The 19,936-nt window shown below is 35.9% G+C and overlaps 1 protein-coding gene across 2 annotated transcripts in view; it reads left to right on the plus strand.

Annotated features, from left to right (window-relative positions):
* FBXL4 (F-box and leucine rich repeat protein 4) overlaps positions 1-15,300 on the plus strand; it is a 67,895-nt gene extending 52,595 nt beyond the window's left edge. For both annotated transcript variants that reach the window (XM_019743411.3, XM_019743414.3), the window contains 3 exons: positions 6,729-6,800; positions 9,996-10,308; positions 14,751-15,300. In XM_019743411.3, coding sequence (XP_019598970.1) covers positions 6,729-6,800; positions 9,996-10,308; positions 14,751-14,914 — 549 coding nt within the window. In that variant the 3' untranslated portion in view covers positions 14,915-15,300. The remainder of the gene's footprint in view (positions 1-6,728; positions 6,801-9,995; positions 10,309-14,750) is intronic.
* The last annotated feature ends 4,636 nt before the right edge of the window (positions 15,301-19,936 follow it).

Below are 19,936 nucleotides of genomic sequence, written 5' to 3' on the forward strand. Positions count from 1 at the left end.
ATTCCACCTCTGGGACGAGTATAGAATAATTTGTGAACTTACTTTTTAAACTACTGTAGGCACTGGTACTGGGATACTCCAATGTTCATTTAATAGGAGTTCCAGAAGAAAAGAGTGGAAGCAATGATGGAGAAGCAATATTTGAAGAGAGAATTGTTAAGAATCTTCATCTTTCATGAAAAAAGATGTAAGTCTGCAAATCCAAATGTTCACTCAGGATGCCAAACAGAATAAATGAAAATAAATCTTTATTTAGATTGATTGTGATGAAATTGCAGAATATAAAAGATAAAGGGACAAGAGCTACCAGATGGAAAAGACATATGACTTACAGAGGAAGACAATTCTCACTATAGACTTCTTATTAAAATAATAAAGGCTGATAGGTAATGGAGTAATGCTTTCAAAATGATGAAAGAAGATAACGGTCATCCTAAAATTTTAAGCAAGGCTAAACTTTGATTCAATGTTGAGGAGATGTATGCAGACTAAATACATTATTTAACTTTCTGTGACTCAGATTTCTTACCTGTAAATGGGAATAATCATATCTACCTTAGTTTATTTATCTGCTCTGTTTGCTGATATATCCCAAGTGCTTAAACAGTGTCTAACACATGGTAGGCATTCAATAAAACCGTATTTATTAAACGAGTAAATGAGTGAATAGGGTGTTGTGAGGATTAAACATACAAACAATAGGGTTGTTTTAAGAATTAATATATATATATATATATATATATATATATATATATATATATATAAAGAATTTACAGCACTGTCTGACATGTTAATACTACTCAATAAATGTTTGCTGTTAAGATTTTACCACTCACGGGTGCTTACTAAAAGAACTATTAAAAATATTTTTCAACAAGAAGAAAACTTCAGGTAGAAGGTGTCATATATAATAAACAGTTATGACAGAGAAATTGATAACGTGGCAATAAAATAATTATCATGGGGGAAGAAAGAAAGAGAAACTAATCTTTCTGTATTATTTTTGAAAAGGTGAATTAAAATCTTTAAAGTGATTCTAAAATTCATATGAAAGAGCCTAGGCTAAATAAAAACAGCTAAAAGAGTTCTGAAGACCAAGGAAAGGGTATTTTCCTTACTAGATTGATAAACTTATAACAAACTATAAAAATTAAGACTGAAGTGTTGGTGCAGGGAAAGGCAAATAGACCAGTGAAACAAAATGACCAGAAATAGACTTACACATATAAGAGAACTTGATATATGACAGAAAGCATCACAAATCAGTAGATAATGTAGAATCTTCAATAAATTGAACTGGGACAAGTGGTTTTTCTTAAGGGGAAAAAATGAAATTTGATATCCTACTATGTATAAGAGTCAATTAAAGTTGGGTTGAAAACCTAAGTGCAAAAAAGAAAAATCTTTAAAACTGTCACCAAAAAAAAATAATAAAAGAATATTCTTCCTTGGGCAAAGAAGGACTTTTTAGGAAAGAACAGAATACACACGTAAAGATTGATGAGACTATATTAAAATACAAAATTTCGTGTCTCAGAATATTTTATAAACAAAACAAAAAGGCAAGTCCCAGATTTAGAGAAGAGATTTGTAATGGATATAACTGACAAAGGTTGGTATTCAGCATAAAAAAAGAAGTCTTATACATCAAGAAGGAAGAAACAATCTAATGGAAAAACCAGCAAAGGATATGATTAGCAATTTACAGAGCAGGAAATAAGAGTGACCCATAAATATAGGAGAAGATCTTCAATCTCCCCAGGAATTGTACTAAATGCAAATTGTACCATTCCATACTCATCAGATAGGTGGATGTTAAAAAGGATGAAAAGACTATATGTTAGCAAAGATGTGGAGACCCCACACTCTTACACTGCTGGTGGGAGCACCAATTGATACATTACACAGGAGAGGTGTTTTGCAAAATATAAGGTCAGAGCATACATAAACACCTGGAAATTCTTCTGGTATGTGCTCTAGAGAAATACTCTTCTATAAATGCACAAGGAAGCACTATAAGAAAGTTTATTCTGACATTCTTTGTTATGCTGAAACTTGTAAACAAAGTGTTCATCAAATGAGAATGTATTGCATTTGGTAATAGTATAAAACCGTTAAAAAGTCAGCAAACTAAAGCTATGAGTATCAACACGGACAAACCCCTCACAAACACTGTTGAGGAAAGTGCACTCGTATATGCATATTCTAACACAATTTATATAAAACCCATGTGGAACAGTATGTGCTAAATATGGATCCATAATATGTAGTAAAATTATATAATCTTGAAACGTGTTTTTCAAACACAAGCATGATAAAGGTTACCTCTGAGGAAGTATGTGAATGGATGGGGGGGTACGCAAATAGCCAAGTATAAACAAAGAAGGCAGAATGGTAAGGTTTGATCCATCTGAGTTGTGGCTTATATGGAAGTTTGTTATACTGGACTCTACTAGTCTGTATATTTGTGGTCCTTCATTGTAAATAATTTAAAAATAAAGCACCAAACAAATTACATGAGTGAAGTGTGTGTGTGTGTGTGTGTGTGTGTGTGTGTGTGTGTGTGTGTGTGAATTTAAAATTTCTTAGCCACAAGAATATGTGGGGTCCTCTCTAAAAATTCTCTAATATGTTCAGGATCTTGCTCATGGGAAAATCGTATAAAACAACCTTATTATAAAGATCTGGTACTTTAATAAAAATAAACCTCATATCATTTTCATATCTGTTAGTATAAGTTAAAATAGCTAAGTATTATGGAGAATCTGAAAATTAACTTATTTTCATGTATCTCTTCTAATGTCAACATTCTGAGAGCTACATGAGATTGCCTTGGATATGTTATAAGTTGTGTTGAAACTTAAGCATAAGATTCGTATAAACTTTTTTTTTTTTTGCTTTTGCTTAAATTTAAAGAAATGCTCAACAGTGAAACACTCTTAAGTCTGTTATTACTCTAGGGCCTGTTACAACTATTATTTTATTTCTGAATTAACTAAGTTTATTTTATTTGAAATACTTTATTTTCTCAATGAAATCTTATCTGGAGTTTGAACAAAATTTTTTTTCTTGAGAAGTTCCAACTTTGATATGTGGCTATTTTTTAAATGATTTTTTTATTTGTCAATTACAGTTGACATACAATATTAAATTAGTTTTAGGTGTACAACATAGTGATTAGACATTTATATAACTTATGAGGTGATCACCCCGATTAATCTAGTACCCATCTGACACCATAAATAGTTATTACAATATTATTGACTATACTACACTTTACATCCCAGTGACTATTTTGTAACTACCAATTTATACTTCTTAATCCCTTCACCTTTTTCAACCTGCCCACCAAGCCCCCTCCCCTCTGATAACCATTAAAATGTTCTCTGTATCTTTAAGTTTGTTTGTTTGTGGATTTTGTTTATTAAACTCCACATTTAAGTGAAATCATGTTGTATTTGCCATTCTCTGATTTATTTCATTTAGCATTAATACCCGCTAGGTCCACCCATGTTGTTATAGCTGGCAAGAACCCATTGCCTTCCATGGCCCCAGGGCCGTATTCCATTGTGTATATGTACCACCTCCTCTTTATCCATTCTTCCATTGACAGACACCCAGGCTGCCTCCACATCTTGGCCATTGTAAACAGTGCTGCAATGAACATATGGATGCATATGTCCCTTGAAGTAGTGTTTTGGATTTCTTGAGATAAATACCCAGAAGTGGGATTACGAGGTGGTTCTTTGTGTCTTGTTATAGCCTTTGTTTTAAAGTCTGTTTTGTCTGATATAAATATTGCTACCCCAGCTTCTTTGTTGCTTGCTCGTTTCCATTTTCATGAAATATCTTTTTCTGTCCCTTTACTTTCAGTCTGTGTGTGGGTCTTTCAATCTGAAGTGAGTCTCTTGTGGACAACATATGTAAGGGTTTTGTTTTTTATATATATTCAGCCACCCTATGTCTTTTGATTGGAGCATTTGATCCATTTACATTTAAAGTAATTGTTGATAGGTATGTAGTTATTGCAATTTTTATCATTCATATTCTCTTTTCTTCTTAAAGAAGTCCCTTTAACATTTCTTGTAATACTGGTTTGGTGGTGATGAACTCCTTTAGCATTTGCTTGTCTGGGAAACTCTTTATCTGTCCCTCAATTCTAAATGATACTTTGCTGGGTGGAGTAACCTTGGTTGTAGGTCTTTGCTTTTCATCACGTTGAATGTTCCCTGCCAATCCCTTCTGACCTGCAAAGTTTCTGTTGAGAAATCAGCTGACTGTGTTATGGGAGCTCCCTTGTGGGTAACTGACTGCTTTTTTTTTTTTTTTAAAGATTTTATTGGGGAAGGGGAATAGGACTTTATTGGGGAACAGTGGAACAGTGTGTACTTCCAGGCCTTTTTTCCAAGTCAAGTTGTTGTCCTTTCAGTCTTAGTTGTGGAGGGCGCAGCTCAGCTCCAGGTCCAGTTGCCGTTGCTAGTTGCAGGGGGCACAGCCCACCATCCCTTGCGGGAGTTGAACCGGCAACCTTGTGGTTGAGAGGACGCGCTCCAACCAACTGAGCCATCTGGGAGCTCAGCGGCAGCTCAGCTCAAGATGTCATGTTCAACCTTAGTTCCAGGGGGCGCTGCCCACCATCCCTTGTGTGAGTTGAGGAATTGAACTGGCAACCTTGTGGTTGAGAGCCCACTGGCCCATGTGGGAATTGAACCGGCAGCCTTCGGAATTAGGAGCATGTGGCTCTAACAGCCTGAGCCACCGGGCCGGCCCTGACTGCTTTTTTTTTTTGCTGCTTGTAAGATTCTCTCCTGGTCTTTAAGTTTTAGCATTTTAATTATGATGTGTCTTAGTGGGGGCCTCTTTGGGTGCATCTTGTTTGGGACTCTGCTTCCTGGGCTGTACAAGGTTGGACAACTAAGTTCGCGAACTCATCCTAGAAAAACTGCTACATACCTCATTGATGAATATCACTATGGTCACCTTCAAAGTACTCCCCTTGGGAAGCTATGCATCAATGCAAGCGCCTAATCCACCCTTCAAAGCAGTTTTCTGAGAAGGCCATCAGAGCTGTCGTCATATTACCCTTGATGTCCTGAATGTCATCAAAACTCCAGTGGAAGAACTGTTGTGCAGGGGCTGACCCTATGGAGCAGGATTCGCTTTAGTAGGGCTCTGGTGCCTGCCATGTCTGCCCTTTGAGTGTGTCAATGTGGAAGTGGTTGGGTAGTGCTGTGGTGTGGTCTGAAGCTGGCTTCTGGATATGTTGGTTTTAGGGCCTCTTGGGAGGGGCTCTAGGGCACACCAAGGTCAGCCACTGCCTGTGCCATGCCTGGGGCTACTTGGTATGAAACTACAAAGTGATCTGCACATGGTTGCCACTTGTGCTGCAGTGGGGCTATTTGGATGTGCCTGGGAGAGGCTAAGCTGTGAACTGAGGCCAACTGCCACTAGTGCCGGGCTTGAGGCTGCTTAGCAAGAGGTATGGGGCATGCTGAAGCCAGATGCTGCTTTGTTTGGGGTTTGTGAAATCTTTAGCAATATTAGGAAAGAACACAGTATGAGTCAAAACAGGCTGTTTGTATGGAAAAGCCACTCAAAGTAGCTTGGGTAGACCCGTAAGTAGGGTGCGACAGGGTTTCTGGGAATCATCAGGGCAGGGAAAATGGTGTTAGCTGGGTTGATGGAGACTCAGATGTGGCGGCCATCTGTGCCTGCAGGCCAGGTTTTGGGAAGGGCTCAACAAAGGAACAAATGTTTTGTATTGTCATTAACATATTTGTCATCTCCTCCTCCGCTGATATTTTTCAGTTTCTGAACATTTATAAACAAAGGTTGTGTGATATTCTCTTAACTTTGTTAACTATGATATAGTACAACTATTTAGAAACAAATTTTGCCACATAAATTGGAGTCTTTTTTTTTTTAATGTATAAGGTAAAAATTAGAAATGTGAATGTTTTGTGTTGTTTTTCACAAATTTTAATTTCAAGCATGCCCTCTAATGAAATTATAGCCACTTGGAGATATTTTTAGGTACCATGATTATGTCACAGTCTGGCATACCTCTGGGTTTCTTTAGTGGTGAGACTGTTTTCATTGCACAGGATAGATGGGCGAAAATGGCTAGAACATGATTAGAAAGTGCACATTATATGTGTTTCAGTCAGCATGCTGCTAGTGACAAGTGCTCAATGGTTGTAGGGATCCTTGTCAGCAAAGAGAATCCTTTGACATTAAAGTCACCAGCTCAGTCCTGATTTCAGGTGACTCTATTGGCAGTTCCATCAGGCTGCAGCTGATAAGTGAATGTCAGAGGTGCCGCTATTCTTCAGAGTGTCACCAGTCCTCTGTGCGTTTTCTTTTTTTTTTTCTTTTTGAGGGAGGGGTTGTTTAGCTTGTCTTGTTCAGTCTTAACCAGACTTTCAAATTGCTTACCTTTGGGAAATGAACTGAGGGGTCATAGGGAATATAGGTATCTTTAGGGCATGCAAACCATATACAGAATAACGACTTACATAGAGACTGGTAATGATTACCTTGACTCCAAGCCAATCAATGGTGGGAGCACCTGGGGACTCGTTAAATTGCATTTGTGGTGTCTGTCACCCTGGTTTTGAGCTCTATTTCAGGAAAAGCAGTGACAGCCTTTAATGTCTAATTGACCTCTTCTCTTTGTTTCACTTTCTTTCACTTTCCATATTTGCCTCTGATGTGGTCCCTGATGGCAGCAAACAGCGCTGCTCAGCATTTTGAACTTCTGTTCAGAGCTTCAGCACCTCAGTTTGGGTAGTTGTGTAATGGTAAGTATTTGAAAATTCTTTACACTCAATTGCTTATTCTCTTTTTCTTCCCACAGGTGAATTTTATTCTGACTCACCCCACCCCACACCCACCCACAGCTTTTCTGATTTACGGTTAACTATATGTACCCCACTTTCAAACATTTTTCTTAAATTGGAGAGTATGTCTTTGAAATACTGACATTATCCATAAGAGCAAGAAGAGAAGTATAGTATAGTGGAAAGAGTTTGGTTCTGCCTCACGTCAGATGTTATCAGATGTTATCTCTGACAAGTTATTTACCTCTGGATTTCTTTATAAAATAAGTTATCCATCACACCCAAATGCCAGTAGTTCAGTAAGTTTTTCACAAAGCTAATTTTAATTTTTAAGTTCTGAGAATGTTTCCTGCAAATGTTGATGATAGTAAGAAAGATTTACTTTGTTTTTATGTTTGTTTTCCTGGCCTTACTGGGTGAGATAAAAAGGTGGATATTCTGTATTGGAACTCATTTTTGAATTTTACTGATTTCATGAAATCAAAAGCCTAGGGACTGTTGGATTAGATAGTCTTTAAAGCCCTTCCAGATTTAAAGTTATGATTTTATGTGCCATTGAAAGAGCTCATGGGATGAGTTAAATCTTTTTATCTAAATTGTATGGTTTATAAATAATACTGACACTCAAGGGACTGTACAGCCCTTGGTGTTTGTGTGCACATGTGTATGCGTGTGCGTGCACATATGCACATTCACAGGAAATGCATCTCCCAATATAAATGACTATGAGCAATCCATTTCTCTTCACTTCCTTATCCACCCAAAGCAGATTTAGAAGATCCACAGCCATTTCAATTTTGCATCCACGTAGGAGAAATACCAGCATGAGCAGGATAGTTGTAAGAGTCCAGAGAAGTTCTCTTGGTGTCCTAGGCTTGGAATCAACAGGCACAGTCACTGACCTGAAACAGATCCCATTTGAACATCTTTTGAAGCTCAGCAATGGCTTCAGAGATGCCCCAAGGTTTGGCATTGTAGGCTGGAGAGGCCAATTATAAGGACATATTTATCTCCATGTCCCCGTAGTTTTTAATCCTGGCGGTTAGGCCTGATTAAACCCCAAGTATGAACTCAGTCCCATCCTGGTGTCTGGAAACAATCTTGGGAGCCCACTAATTTAGCATTAGGTTTTCCTTACTTCTGGCCAAATTCTTACCTAAGTCATTTCATAAGCTTCTGTTGGTCCCTCTAGTGGCTCTTGTAGATGGGCCCAGTGACATTCAATTGGCAGTTTCTGTGACAAGTGTTTGCCTTTGCTTAAATCAGTATTTTTCATCTTGACCTGCCTTGAACACGATTTCCCATGTTACAACTATTAATATGTAAGATACTATGGAAAATACTGCTTTAGATACATAAGCTGTTTTTAAATTAAAGTATGTAGTTACCAGTAAAATATATTACCATTGATATTGTTTGCCAGGAAATGAAGTTTTAAAAATTTGACTTTAAATTCAGGAATACTGCTAATATTTCTGATTTTGCTACTACTGTCATGATTGATACATTTCATGCTTGTTGTGGAAACACCATTCTTACTTCACAGCAGGAACAGCGCAGCAGGTCCAGAGTTTATCAGGACACTGCCATAGACAGCTGTTGAGCGATACTTTCACACCATGTTCATCTCAGTTTTTTTCTGTCAATTGACCAAAAGCAGGATGATTCATTTCCTATTTTGTATTTGACTATTAAAATAATACCAATCAGAATCACGGGTTTCAGAACATTTTTAAATTGTTTCTTTCTAAAGAAGCAAATTGGCTGCACTAATGATCGAAGCTACACTTTTGTGTTGTTCAGGTACAGTCACTTAAGTAAATAGTTACATTCCCCACAGTCTGCTTCTCGTGGTTTTCTGCATGATTTTACCATACACAATTCCTGAAGACCAGAACCTTAGACATCATCATCTCTATGTCTAGTCCATAAACCTTGGTTTCTACTGAACGTATAGCCCTGCATCTGTCCATTTCTCCACTTCCACTGCTGCTGTCTTAATCCAAGCCCTTGTCATCTCTCCTAAGCTAATACAGGCCTCTTCACTGGGCTGCCTCCTCCATTCTTACCCACCATAGACCATCTGATAGAAGCAAGAGGGGTTTTTGTTTTTGGTTTAATGTAAATCATTTGTAGCAAACCCTCCATTGATTTCCTTATTACTTAAAATAAAAATCAAATTCCTTTATGGCCTAATGGCCTGACCCCAGCATTCACTCTGTCCTCTATGGCGTGTCCTCTCCATCACTACCCAGCGCCATACTGATCTGATGCACCAAGCTCATTCCCGGAGGTCCCAGCAGCCACCACTGCCTCCCTCTCTGATCGTGCTCACATCACCCTGGTTTGTTATTTCCACGCTGATCGCTCTCTGAATTTATTTTGCTCTTATATTTGTCTGTATGTCTTTCCCAAAAATGTGAACAAAGTCCTGTCTTTTGGTTCACTGTTATTCTTAGCATCTAGAGTGGTGCTGGCACATAGTAGTTGAAAATATGAATAAACAATAAATAAAAGGAAATAATCATTGGAAATTGTTTGCTATTTTGTTCCCTTTTGACTACTGGTGATAATTTTGACACCTGATTACAACCAAATCAAATGAATCTCTTAAAAGAACCTGTTTTAAGAACCATTACTAAAGCATATAAAGCCCGTGAATTTAAATGTTTAATCCTTGGTTGGTGGAGGCTTATCCTGTGGTCTGGAGGTAAATCACTGGATACCTCCTGTAACTGACAATGATTAACAACATAATCTAAATTATCTTTGTGTTGTATCTTCAGTCCCCAAATGCCTCACTTAACTCCAAACTAGTATCCTTATTAGTCCTATCAGAATATTTACATACTATTTTAGAGCCTAACAAGGTTCACACCTTTATCAGGGAGATCTTATTTGTCTACCAAAATTGATTAATTATATATAAGATAGAAGAAGCCATGCCTTCTCAGCAAGTAGCAGCATCGAGGTCAAAATGGGAGGCAGGCAGGACCAACACGTAACCCTCAAATTCTTCATGAGGGATGGAGGATTTCAGACTGCTTCGAGATCAAACAATCAAACAATATGAATGATTAAGAATGTCTTACTTGCTCTAAATAGTTTGTTTTTCTGAGCATCATATGTAAAAGATTGGAATTATTTGATTTCCAGATTGAAGACTATGATGTGATCGCTAGCATGATAGGAGCCAAGTGTAAAAAACTGCGCACTCTGGATTTGTGGAGATGTAAGAATATTACTGAGAATGGGATAGCAGAACTGGCTTCTGGATGTCCGCTTCTGGAGGAACTTGATCTCGGCTGGTGCCCTACTCTGCAGAGCAGTACTGGGTGCTTTGCCAGACTGGCACGCCAGCTCCCAAACTTGCAAAAACTCTTTCTTACTGCTAACAGGTCTGTGTGTGATACAGACATTGAAGAACTGGCATGTAATTGTACCAGATTACGGCAACTGGACATACTAGGTAAGGATACAGTATATAAATTTATTTTAAAGCCTTGACATAAAAGCTAATCTCAGACTTTTTGCAAGAAAAAACAGAATTTCTTGGATAAAATAAAAATTTTGTCTTGATAACACTGCTTGGCTTGATAGGAAGTACAAGATAAGTCAATTAATATGAAGAGTAATTATATCTGTACTTAAGTAAAAGAGTGAGGACAATAACAAAATTTTATACTTGAACCCATCAGAAAGCTCCAAATAATCATTAATTCTTGGTCGAGTAAGAAGAGTGAGAATTTATATGATCTGTGTTATCCGTTTTCATTAAGGACAGGTAAGAAATGAATCCATTTGTATAAGGAGTTCAAATATAAATATACATACATATGTATATTTATACATGTATAAATATATATGTACTTATGCGTATATATGTGTATATATACATATGTATGTGTGTATATATATGTGTGTATATATTCTTGATGTTGAACTATTGATTAAAGAATTTTATACACTCTCCATCCCTGATAATTCCAGTTTTTGGGAATGGTTCTACCCCAAGGCCGAGCCAATGAAGATCCTTTCCGGTTCTGGGACTCTTTATGTCCTTACTGCAGTTTCTCAGCAAGGAACCCTGGGAGATTTTGTCACTTCTTACTTTAGCCAGAGTGCTGGCAGTGTCACAGTTACAAATGCCCACATGGTTGGTACTTTGTGAGCCCACATAGCACTTGTTCTTTGTTCTCTGGTAATTTATTAGTACTAACAGATTAGTCCACGAAGTGCTAATTATATCCTTTTCTTTTTATTAAACATTCAACGAAAGGAAAATTTGTATTGGTGGTTTTAGTTAAAATCTTTCCACAGTCCAGGTTTATGATAACATTGGTAGATGTTGCTTATATAGTTGCATGTTACTTAATCAAGCTTCTATTAGGCAGAAATTCTTGCCTAAAAACTAGAGAGAAATTTTTGCCTATTATATGTACACTTTGGGCTAGATACATATTTCATCTGTTATAGTTTCCTTATCTTCATAGCTGAGCGAGTTGGATGTCATTGTTTTTTCATTGGTGAGGGCAGTTAACATGTGGCAGAGCAGGTTTCAAATCCAAGGTCTGTGGCTACATAGTATCATTTTTTCATATAACACCACACCCACTTACCTTGCTTGCTTCTTTTCCTTACTACCCACTTTCCCCCTTGAATTAGCCCAGACCTTTTATAAGAGAAATATTTTGAAAAGTTCAAGAAAAAGTCATGAATTCACAGGGAGAATGAGAAAAAGTGGCCAGGGCCTTTTAAAAGGGATTTGCTGATGGAGTCACACTTCACTTCAGAGGGTGGTGCTATTGTTGGTTAAAATCTGTTTTACAACCCTCCCCCTCAAAACAAAGAACAAAGAAAACAAAACAAAAAATGAAAACCAAAAAAACTCATGCACTACAGATAAAGAGTAGCCAGTATCTGAAAGAGATGCTACAGAAGCACAGAGAAGTTGGTAACACTGATCCTAGAACAATAGCACAGTTGTGACAAACAGTGGGGTTGAGTGTCAGGTGACCTAACTTTGGCTTATAAATGTATTAACTACTTGACAGAGACATAAAAGAAAAATGGGTAAGAAGCATAATGACTTCTTCATGAAAGCATTTATAACTTTTATGAGCATAAGAGCAAGGAAGTATAATTATCTATTATGCCAAAACTAATTATAGATGGAAGACAGCCATCAGCAAATATATTGGAACATCTTATTTCAAATACGAAGAGCACAGTAAAAATAATATCAATAATAGTTAATAATGTTAACAGCAATGTTACTACCTACTGCTGAGCATGCATTAACTGATTTAATCCCCACAACAATTTTGTGAGGCAGGTATTAGTATTAGCCACAAACGAGGAAACAGAATGAAACAGGTTAGTGATCTGTCTGCCTGGGTCTCATGTCTAGTAAGAAATCGGGTGTTGAACCAGATTAGGTTGGTGCAAAAGTAATTGCGGTTTTTGCAATTGTTTTTAACCTTTTAAACTGCAATTACTTTTGCACCAACCTAATACTATGCGATATTTTCTTTATTTTTATTGGTTTCGTGTTTGTCTCCTTTCATCCTTAAGTGTTAGAATCGATATTTTTAAAAGGATTCTTAATTGAACCAAGCTAATAATTATTATTTTGTCATTTTGTGACCAGCACATATGAGTGTTAAGTGGCATACTTTCTTCATACTGAGAATACTTACTGATCAGGACCAAGCTGAGTAAGATACAGTCCTGACTTTCAGAGAGTTTATAATCTAGCAAGGAGGAGTAAAACAAGTATATACATAACTATAATGCAAGCTCGAAGCAAGTCCATTTTCATGGGGCTCAAAGAAAAGAGAGTATATATGATTTTAGAAATGAGAAAAGGCTTAATTAAAAAGGTTAATAGGTATTTGAAAAATATCCTTGAAAAGTAAATAGGAAATAGGAATGGGGGGGCATTTTAGGAAGATTGACTAGCATGAAACAAAAGTAAAAGAGTTAAAAATACAGAATATGTTCAGAGAACAGGCAATCTAAGTTGACTGAGAATGTTAGTATAAAATAGGCTTTCATGGAGAATTTTGAACACACCAGAATGAGGAATCTGCACAAAATTAAACAAGGAAGAACTATTATTGGGTTTTAATTAGGGGGGTGAGAGACACATTTAGGGAATATTAATCTGGAAACAAGTGTAGGTGAATTGGAGAAGGAAGAGATCTAAGTCATAGATCTAAAGAGGATCCGAACCAGGGCGATGGTGTTGGGAAATTAACTACCATTCCTTCATCGCTTCATTTATTACACACTTATTGAGCAAATACCATGTCAGGTACCGTTTTAAACACTGGAAATATGTCAGTGAACAAGATAGATATGGCTGCTGCCCTGAAGGTGCAAGCTGAAAGCATAATTGTGTCATAAGTGAGTAACAAAGCATCAGCACAAAGTGCTCTGGAAACCGAGGACGAGGCACCCTAGCCTAGTAAAATTTTCAGCCTCCGACTTCCTTCCCTGACATTTTCTTAGGCACTCCTGATTTATCAGGAAACTCAGATTCTAATGACCAAGACTGGCAAATAGAAAATAATCACAATCCTAGGTATAAAAAAAAAAGTAGTCAGGTGTCTTAGCTGAGGGTCTCTGATCTTATATAACAGAAACCCACTCAAGATAATTTAAACATAAGAAAAAGAAAATTATTCTGAAGATACAGGTGTCTCAGATCCCATGGTTAGGAGCGAGCTATTGTCAGATAATAAAGAGGGATTGGAAAACCATCAGGAGGCAAGGAAGCTGTTTTCTCTTTTTCTGTCTTACATGATCAGGTACCTGTCCCCTACCCCTACCCTCTGCAGCTGTACACTCACAAAGACTTTGATGTTTGCTGCTCCCTTTGGTTTTGCCTTGTTCTTGTCATACTGGACGTCTCTGCCTTATTGGGTGCACGTAGCCAAATACAGCAGACCCAACCCAGTTTTCCATGTCTTTTGTTCAAGGGATGGCTTTACTGAATGCCAATTCTAAAATTTCAGCGAAATCTGTGTTAGGTGCAGGGCCAGTCACCACCTGAGTAGCAGTATAGTTACAGCTTCTGGAACCCATGGCAGGGAGGGGAATAGAAAGAAGCTCTCAGAGAAAAAGGTATAGGTTAACATTTTAGAAACTTGAATCCCCATCCCAGTAGATGTGTATGTGTAATACAACTGTGATTTTTTTTTTCCTCCCTAGAAAAGCTGTAGTTAAAGCAAGGTATGTTTTACAACAGGTGACATCTTAGAGCTAGTGACAATTTAGCCTCCGTCTGAATGTCCCATAATCTCTTCATTTTTAACATGGGCTAACTAGTACTCATCATCCATCATCTGTCTTCCCAGTAATGTCATTTTATACCAACCAGTTACTGTAAAACTGATCAAATTGTGTTGTAGTTATTTGCTTTCAACTCTGGTCAGTGAGTTCCCTATGACATAAGTCTGTCTTACGTATCTTTGTATTTCTAATGCCTGAAACAGATGTTTCTATAGGGTAGTTAGTTGCTCAGTAATTTATTGCATGGAGTTACAGGTTGAATCCTTGGTGCCTGATATGACGCATGGGTAACAGAAAATGGGATGTGCAAACAGTTTTGAACTGGGTGACAGAAATAGGAAAGCCTGGAGGAGCTGACTGGAAGAGGTAGGAGGTAGGAATGAAGATAGTGGGTGGAGTATTGACAAGGTGCCAAATTGGCTGGGAAAATTCAGTTCATATTTTTTTATCAGACTGTTTCAATATGAAGTCTTTTGTTTTAAGAAATGTTTTTAATTTTTAAAATACAATTTACTTTGTTATTTTTAAACAATACATAACAAAGGGACCCTTTATCGGAATAGTATATAAATGTTATATTTAAGATGTTTTATGTGGCTTTGTTTTTTTAAACAGGAACAAGAATGGTAAGTCCAGCATCCTTAAGAAAACTCCTGGAATCTTGTAAAGATCTTTCCTTGCTTGATGTGTCCTTCTGTTCCCAGATTGATAATAGAGCTGTGCTAGAACTCAATGTAAGCTTTCCAAAAGTGTTCATAAAAAAGAGCTTTACTCAGTGACTTCATATATGTTCTATAATAAAATGAATGTGCTTTTGTAGGGTTTTATTTTAGGGCAGGTTTTGTGTTTTTGTTTTGTGTAGTTTTCATGTTGGTGGAAATATCTTAATGTAGATTTTTAAAGACAAATTTGAAATTGTCCACTAAATCAAGTATAAATGTAAACAAATGTTTTCACAAAATATTGTAAGCACTTTTCTTCAAGAATATGTGAGTAGCTGATATTATTTTTACCTTATGTTAAGTGGTGATATTATATGCCCTAGTTAATAATTACATGTTTAATAAAAGAATAACGTGGAACCATTTTAACTTATTTTTAAAGGAACAGTTTGAACAGTAAGTTATCATGATGTCTATGAAAAAAATATAATTAATTTTTCACACCTCCGTGTAAGGATGCCTTATTAATAAGCCTTATGACCTGGACTGTATTTTGTTTGGTATATACAAAATTGTCAGTTAGTTGGAGAGTCTTATTTTTTTCATTTGTTAAAATTATTTTTTTAAGCTGATACATCAGCTCATCAACTTCCAAGTTTTTTGTTTTTATACTTGTCTTTTGATATATTTATCTACTTTACTACTGGATAGTATCAATATAAAAATATGGGCGTAACCAAGAGCAAGAGGTAACCTACTAAACAAAACAGCTTTCCGACTGTTAAGCAGTTACCTTAAAAATTTGCCAGAGGGAAAGGTTTGAAACTTCTGAGTTTTATGTGGCTTTTATTTGTATTTATTTTTTTCTGTGCCCCAGCACCTTAAGTAATTACAAATCACCTATAGTGGAGGAAAAAACAAACCAACATTGTTTGCTAAGAAAGTAAACAGAAAATACTTTGTGGCATGACAAACAAGGGCTGTTGTGAATAACAAACTAATATTAAGTGTATAGTGTAACAAAATTTATTTTCCCACATAGGGCAAAATGTTAAATTCCAACACCTTCACATCCTAGAGTGAGCCTGTGCTGCTGTCCACTACGGCAGCCACATCCATATGTGGCTATTTTATTTAATTTTCATTCACTTAAATGTAATTAAAAATTCCATTTCTCAATGTACTAGCCACATTTCAAGTGTGCAGTAGTGCACCTGAGGCTGGGGGTTATATTGGACAACATTAATCTAGAATTTCTTGTGTTATAAATGTAGTCATTTAAGAAAAAGCACATTTGGTTAAAAAATTAGCATAATTAATATATATTTCTAGGCAATTTTTGAGGGTACTCATCATTACATATGTGAAAGCATTGTTCCTCCAAAGTTCTTAAGTTAGCAAATTAATACTTATGGCAGTCAACAGGCATTCAGTAAATATTTATTGAATGGATAATTCTATATTGAGTTAAGCCATGTAATGTCAAATTTTTAAAATGTAAATGTTATAAATTATTACTAGTACTATGCTTATTTTATAGACTATAAAGAATGTAATATTATGACATTTAAAGTATTAAAATATTAATACAATCTCCTACATATAAGAAACCATCTCTATGAGAATTCCTGTCCTGGCAGTATATGTTGGCAGTATATGTCCTGGCAGTTGGAAAAGAGCTTGGTTATCCTCCATTGTTATCTTCATGTACTTAAATGTTCTTTTTACTCACTAATGTATGTAAACATTTTATAAATTGTATTTGATGGACCTTTTAGGATGATGAGATTTATACTTGGACTACCACCTAGATGAAGTAGTACTAATGCTTACTCTTTCTCAAGTGCTTTGCATTTACTAACTCACTTAATCCTCAGAAACAGCACTGTAATATAGATACCATTACTTACTCCCATTTACTACAGACAAGGAAACTGAGGCAAAGAAAGATCGAAGAACTTATGATCACATAGCTGCTAGTGGCAGAGCCAACATACACATGCAGGACATCTAGCTTTACAGGCAGTGCATTCAACCTATGCTTTAAGTATCTGGGGTTGCTTCTGGTTCTAGAGCAGAGGTCAGCAAATGTTATCTGTAAAGGGCCAGATAATAAATATTTGAGGATTTGGAGCTTAGAGGCAAAACTGAGATTATTACCGTGTTTCCCAGAAAATAAGAACTAGCCGGACCATCAGCTCTAATGCATCTTTTGAAATAAAAATTAATATAAGACCGGGTCTTATATAAGGTCCGGTCTTATATAAGACCTGGTATATATTATAATATTATATTATTATATGATATTATACCCGGTCTTATAGTAAAATAAGACCAGGTCTTATATTAATTTTTGCTCCAAAAGATGCATTGGAGCTGATGGTCCAGCTAGGTCTTATTTTTGGGGAAACGTGGTATGTAGGAATTTTTATATAAATAGAGAGAAAAACTTTCTACAATGTTTTTGTTGATAGAATTCAAAAAATAGCAATAATTGAGAACAATTTTTTGTAATACGGTTCTACTAATGAGAAGAATGAAATACTCTTGGGGAGGATAATATTTCACAATTGGGGTTCAAAATGACTATTTCCTGCCATCAAAATTGATTGCAAATATTCATCTTTAATGTTGATCTCTAGTATGATCTTATATTTTGTCTTTGAAAATCTTTTCATGCAGACAGGTATTGCCAAATACATATATTAATCCATGAGAAGAATATGATTTTCATTGAGCATATTTATCACTTGGAAGGCATTGGTAGAATTCTATAGATTCTTCTCTTGATGATTTACTTTTAGCACATATTACATTGCCGATTAATCACTTCCAACTGAAGATTATGTGGAGGCTCCTCAATCGCACAACTGAATGGATTTTGGAAAATGGAAATTTCCTTTATACTTGCATCAGGGTCCAAAAAATTGTGTTAGACCTACAGTGTGAGCTTAGAGCTTGGAAAATATATCTGTTGCAAATTTGTGTGAGAATAGGGATCCTACTTATTGTCTTACCTTTTGATAGCACAGGAAGTATATAAAGCAACTTAAGATTACTTTGTGATTCAAATAATGTTAATTATTATCAAAATTACATTAGTATGTTTCATACATAAACACTGTATCGCTCCATCTCCAGAGTTTGTGATTCAGTAGAATTTGCATTTCTAATAAGTGGTCAGGTGATGCTGATGCTGCTGGTTTGAGGGCTACCCTTTGAAAAGCACTGCTCTAGAACTCTCCTTGAGTCTGAAACCTTTTCCGAAATCCTGGTGAACCCCACAGTATGAATAACTGTTCTCACTGTTTTGCACTGTTTCAATTTTTGGTTGAATTTATTACAGAGTATTATCAAGTTTGTCAACAAAAGCTAAATTCTGAAGCCTCTCAGTGTTTCATAATAGTAGTTGAGGGTATTTCTTCTCATTCAGAAAAAATTCAATATCAGTTCTGAGCTCAAAAACATACAACAAATGTACAATAAACTGCTGTGTGGTAGGACAAATGTGCATATTCCACTTCTATATCTGACAAAACATAACAACTGATGATGGTTAAATGAAGTTCACCATTGACACTGCTACATTGAGTCAAATATATTCCACAGATAACTTGCTGATGAATAATACAGTAAACAACCACAGGTTTTAAAAACTACATTTTTACAAGCTTTGTATATTTGACCAACTAAATCTTTTTGTTTTGCTCCACACATATTTTTACCACCACCAGTTGTAACACATCTTAGCAGATTCTACTTCAGGTTGTACTGAATTCATGTTTTCTTAACTTCTTAGGAAATATTCTTGCCGTAATTGTTCCACACAGACTATTCATAGAAACTAACTCTTCAGATACTTCAACCTTGGCATTGACTTATCAAATAAACAACAATAACTAGGCAGTATCAGTGACATCTGTTGATTCATCAAGAGCCAAGGAAAACCACTGAGAATCATTTGCCTCTTTTTTATTATTAACTATTGATGTTGCCAGTGTTCTCAATTCTTTCCAGCAACTGTTCTTGCCAGAAGGCTAATTTAATAGTCTTAAGCAAATTTACTTTGGACATGTTTCTTCAACTGATGAATCAAAAACAATTTAATTAACTCACCATTGGTAAAAAGGCTTTCTTTGCTTGGCTAACAAATGAGCCACTCAGAAAGTTACTTGGCTGTAACTTTATTTTCATTTTTTTATTTTTGTAGAGAAATTCTGGCGTGATGAGATTCCTTGTTTTAAATTTTCTGATTTCTCTGGCCACTGCATTCTATGAATTGAGAATATTGTGATGAGTACTTCATTTAGTAATTCCAATGTATACATAGTATTTTTTCAGAACAGCTAAAGTATTACTACTGCATGTTAAACACAATGCTTTGCCATCTAATTAGATAACAAAATAGTCTATACTCCACTTTGCCTTAAATACATGACACTTGAAGTCCACCTCTCTCTCTCTGTTCCCCTCTCTCTCCTGACATTATGAGTATGCACTGATAATAAAGAAACTTTAAAATATTGTGATATTACAATATGTGTGGCATTCAAAATGCTGGTAGTTATAACTGCATCACTGCAATTTGTAATGTGCTAAGCAGCAGTGCAAAACGAGAGAGCACCAACTAGGTCTCTGTTGCAATTACTGAACTCTGCCTTTGTAGTAGAGAAGAAACCAGTCGTAAACAATACGTAAATGAATGAGTGTGGCCATGTTCCAAAAAACTGTTTACTTATGGGCACTGAAAGTTGAATTTCACATAATTTTCATGTATCACAAAATATTCTTCCTTTGATTTGAATTTTTTTAGCCATTAGAAAATGTAAAAACCATTTTTAAGTGGCAATCTAGATTTGGTTTGTGGACTGAATTTATACCCTTTTCTAGGATATTTTCAGATCAGTTAGTAAACCCAGGTTTGCCTATTCCTAGTTTTATAAACCATGTTCAAACCTGTTCTCAGCCTTTATCTTTCTCACTTTGCCATTTAGATTTAAAAATGAAAAACATTACTTTATTGACTTAGAGAAAACAAAACTTGTTACCATAGTAAAAGACAGTTTTGAAATTTTTGTCTTTTATTGAGATATATTTGACAATTGTACATATTGTATACATTTATATTAAGAATTGTAT

The sequence above is a fragment of the Rhinolophus sinicus genome, chromosome 2 (genome assembly GCF_057876585.1).
Source record: "Rhinolophus sinicus isolate RSI-liver-muscle chromosome 2, RSI-T2T, whole genome shotgun sequence".
In the NCBI taxonomy this organism is placed as follows: domain Eukaryota; kingdom Metazoa; phylum Chordata; class Mammalia; order Chiroptera; family Rhinolophidae; genus Rhinolophus; species Rhinolophus sinicus.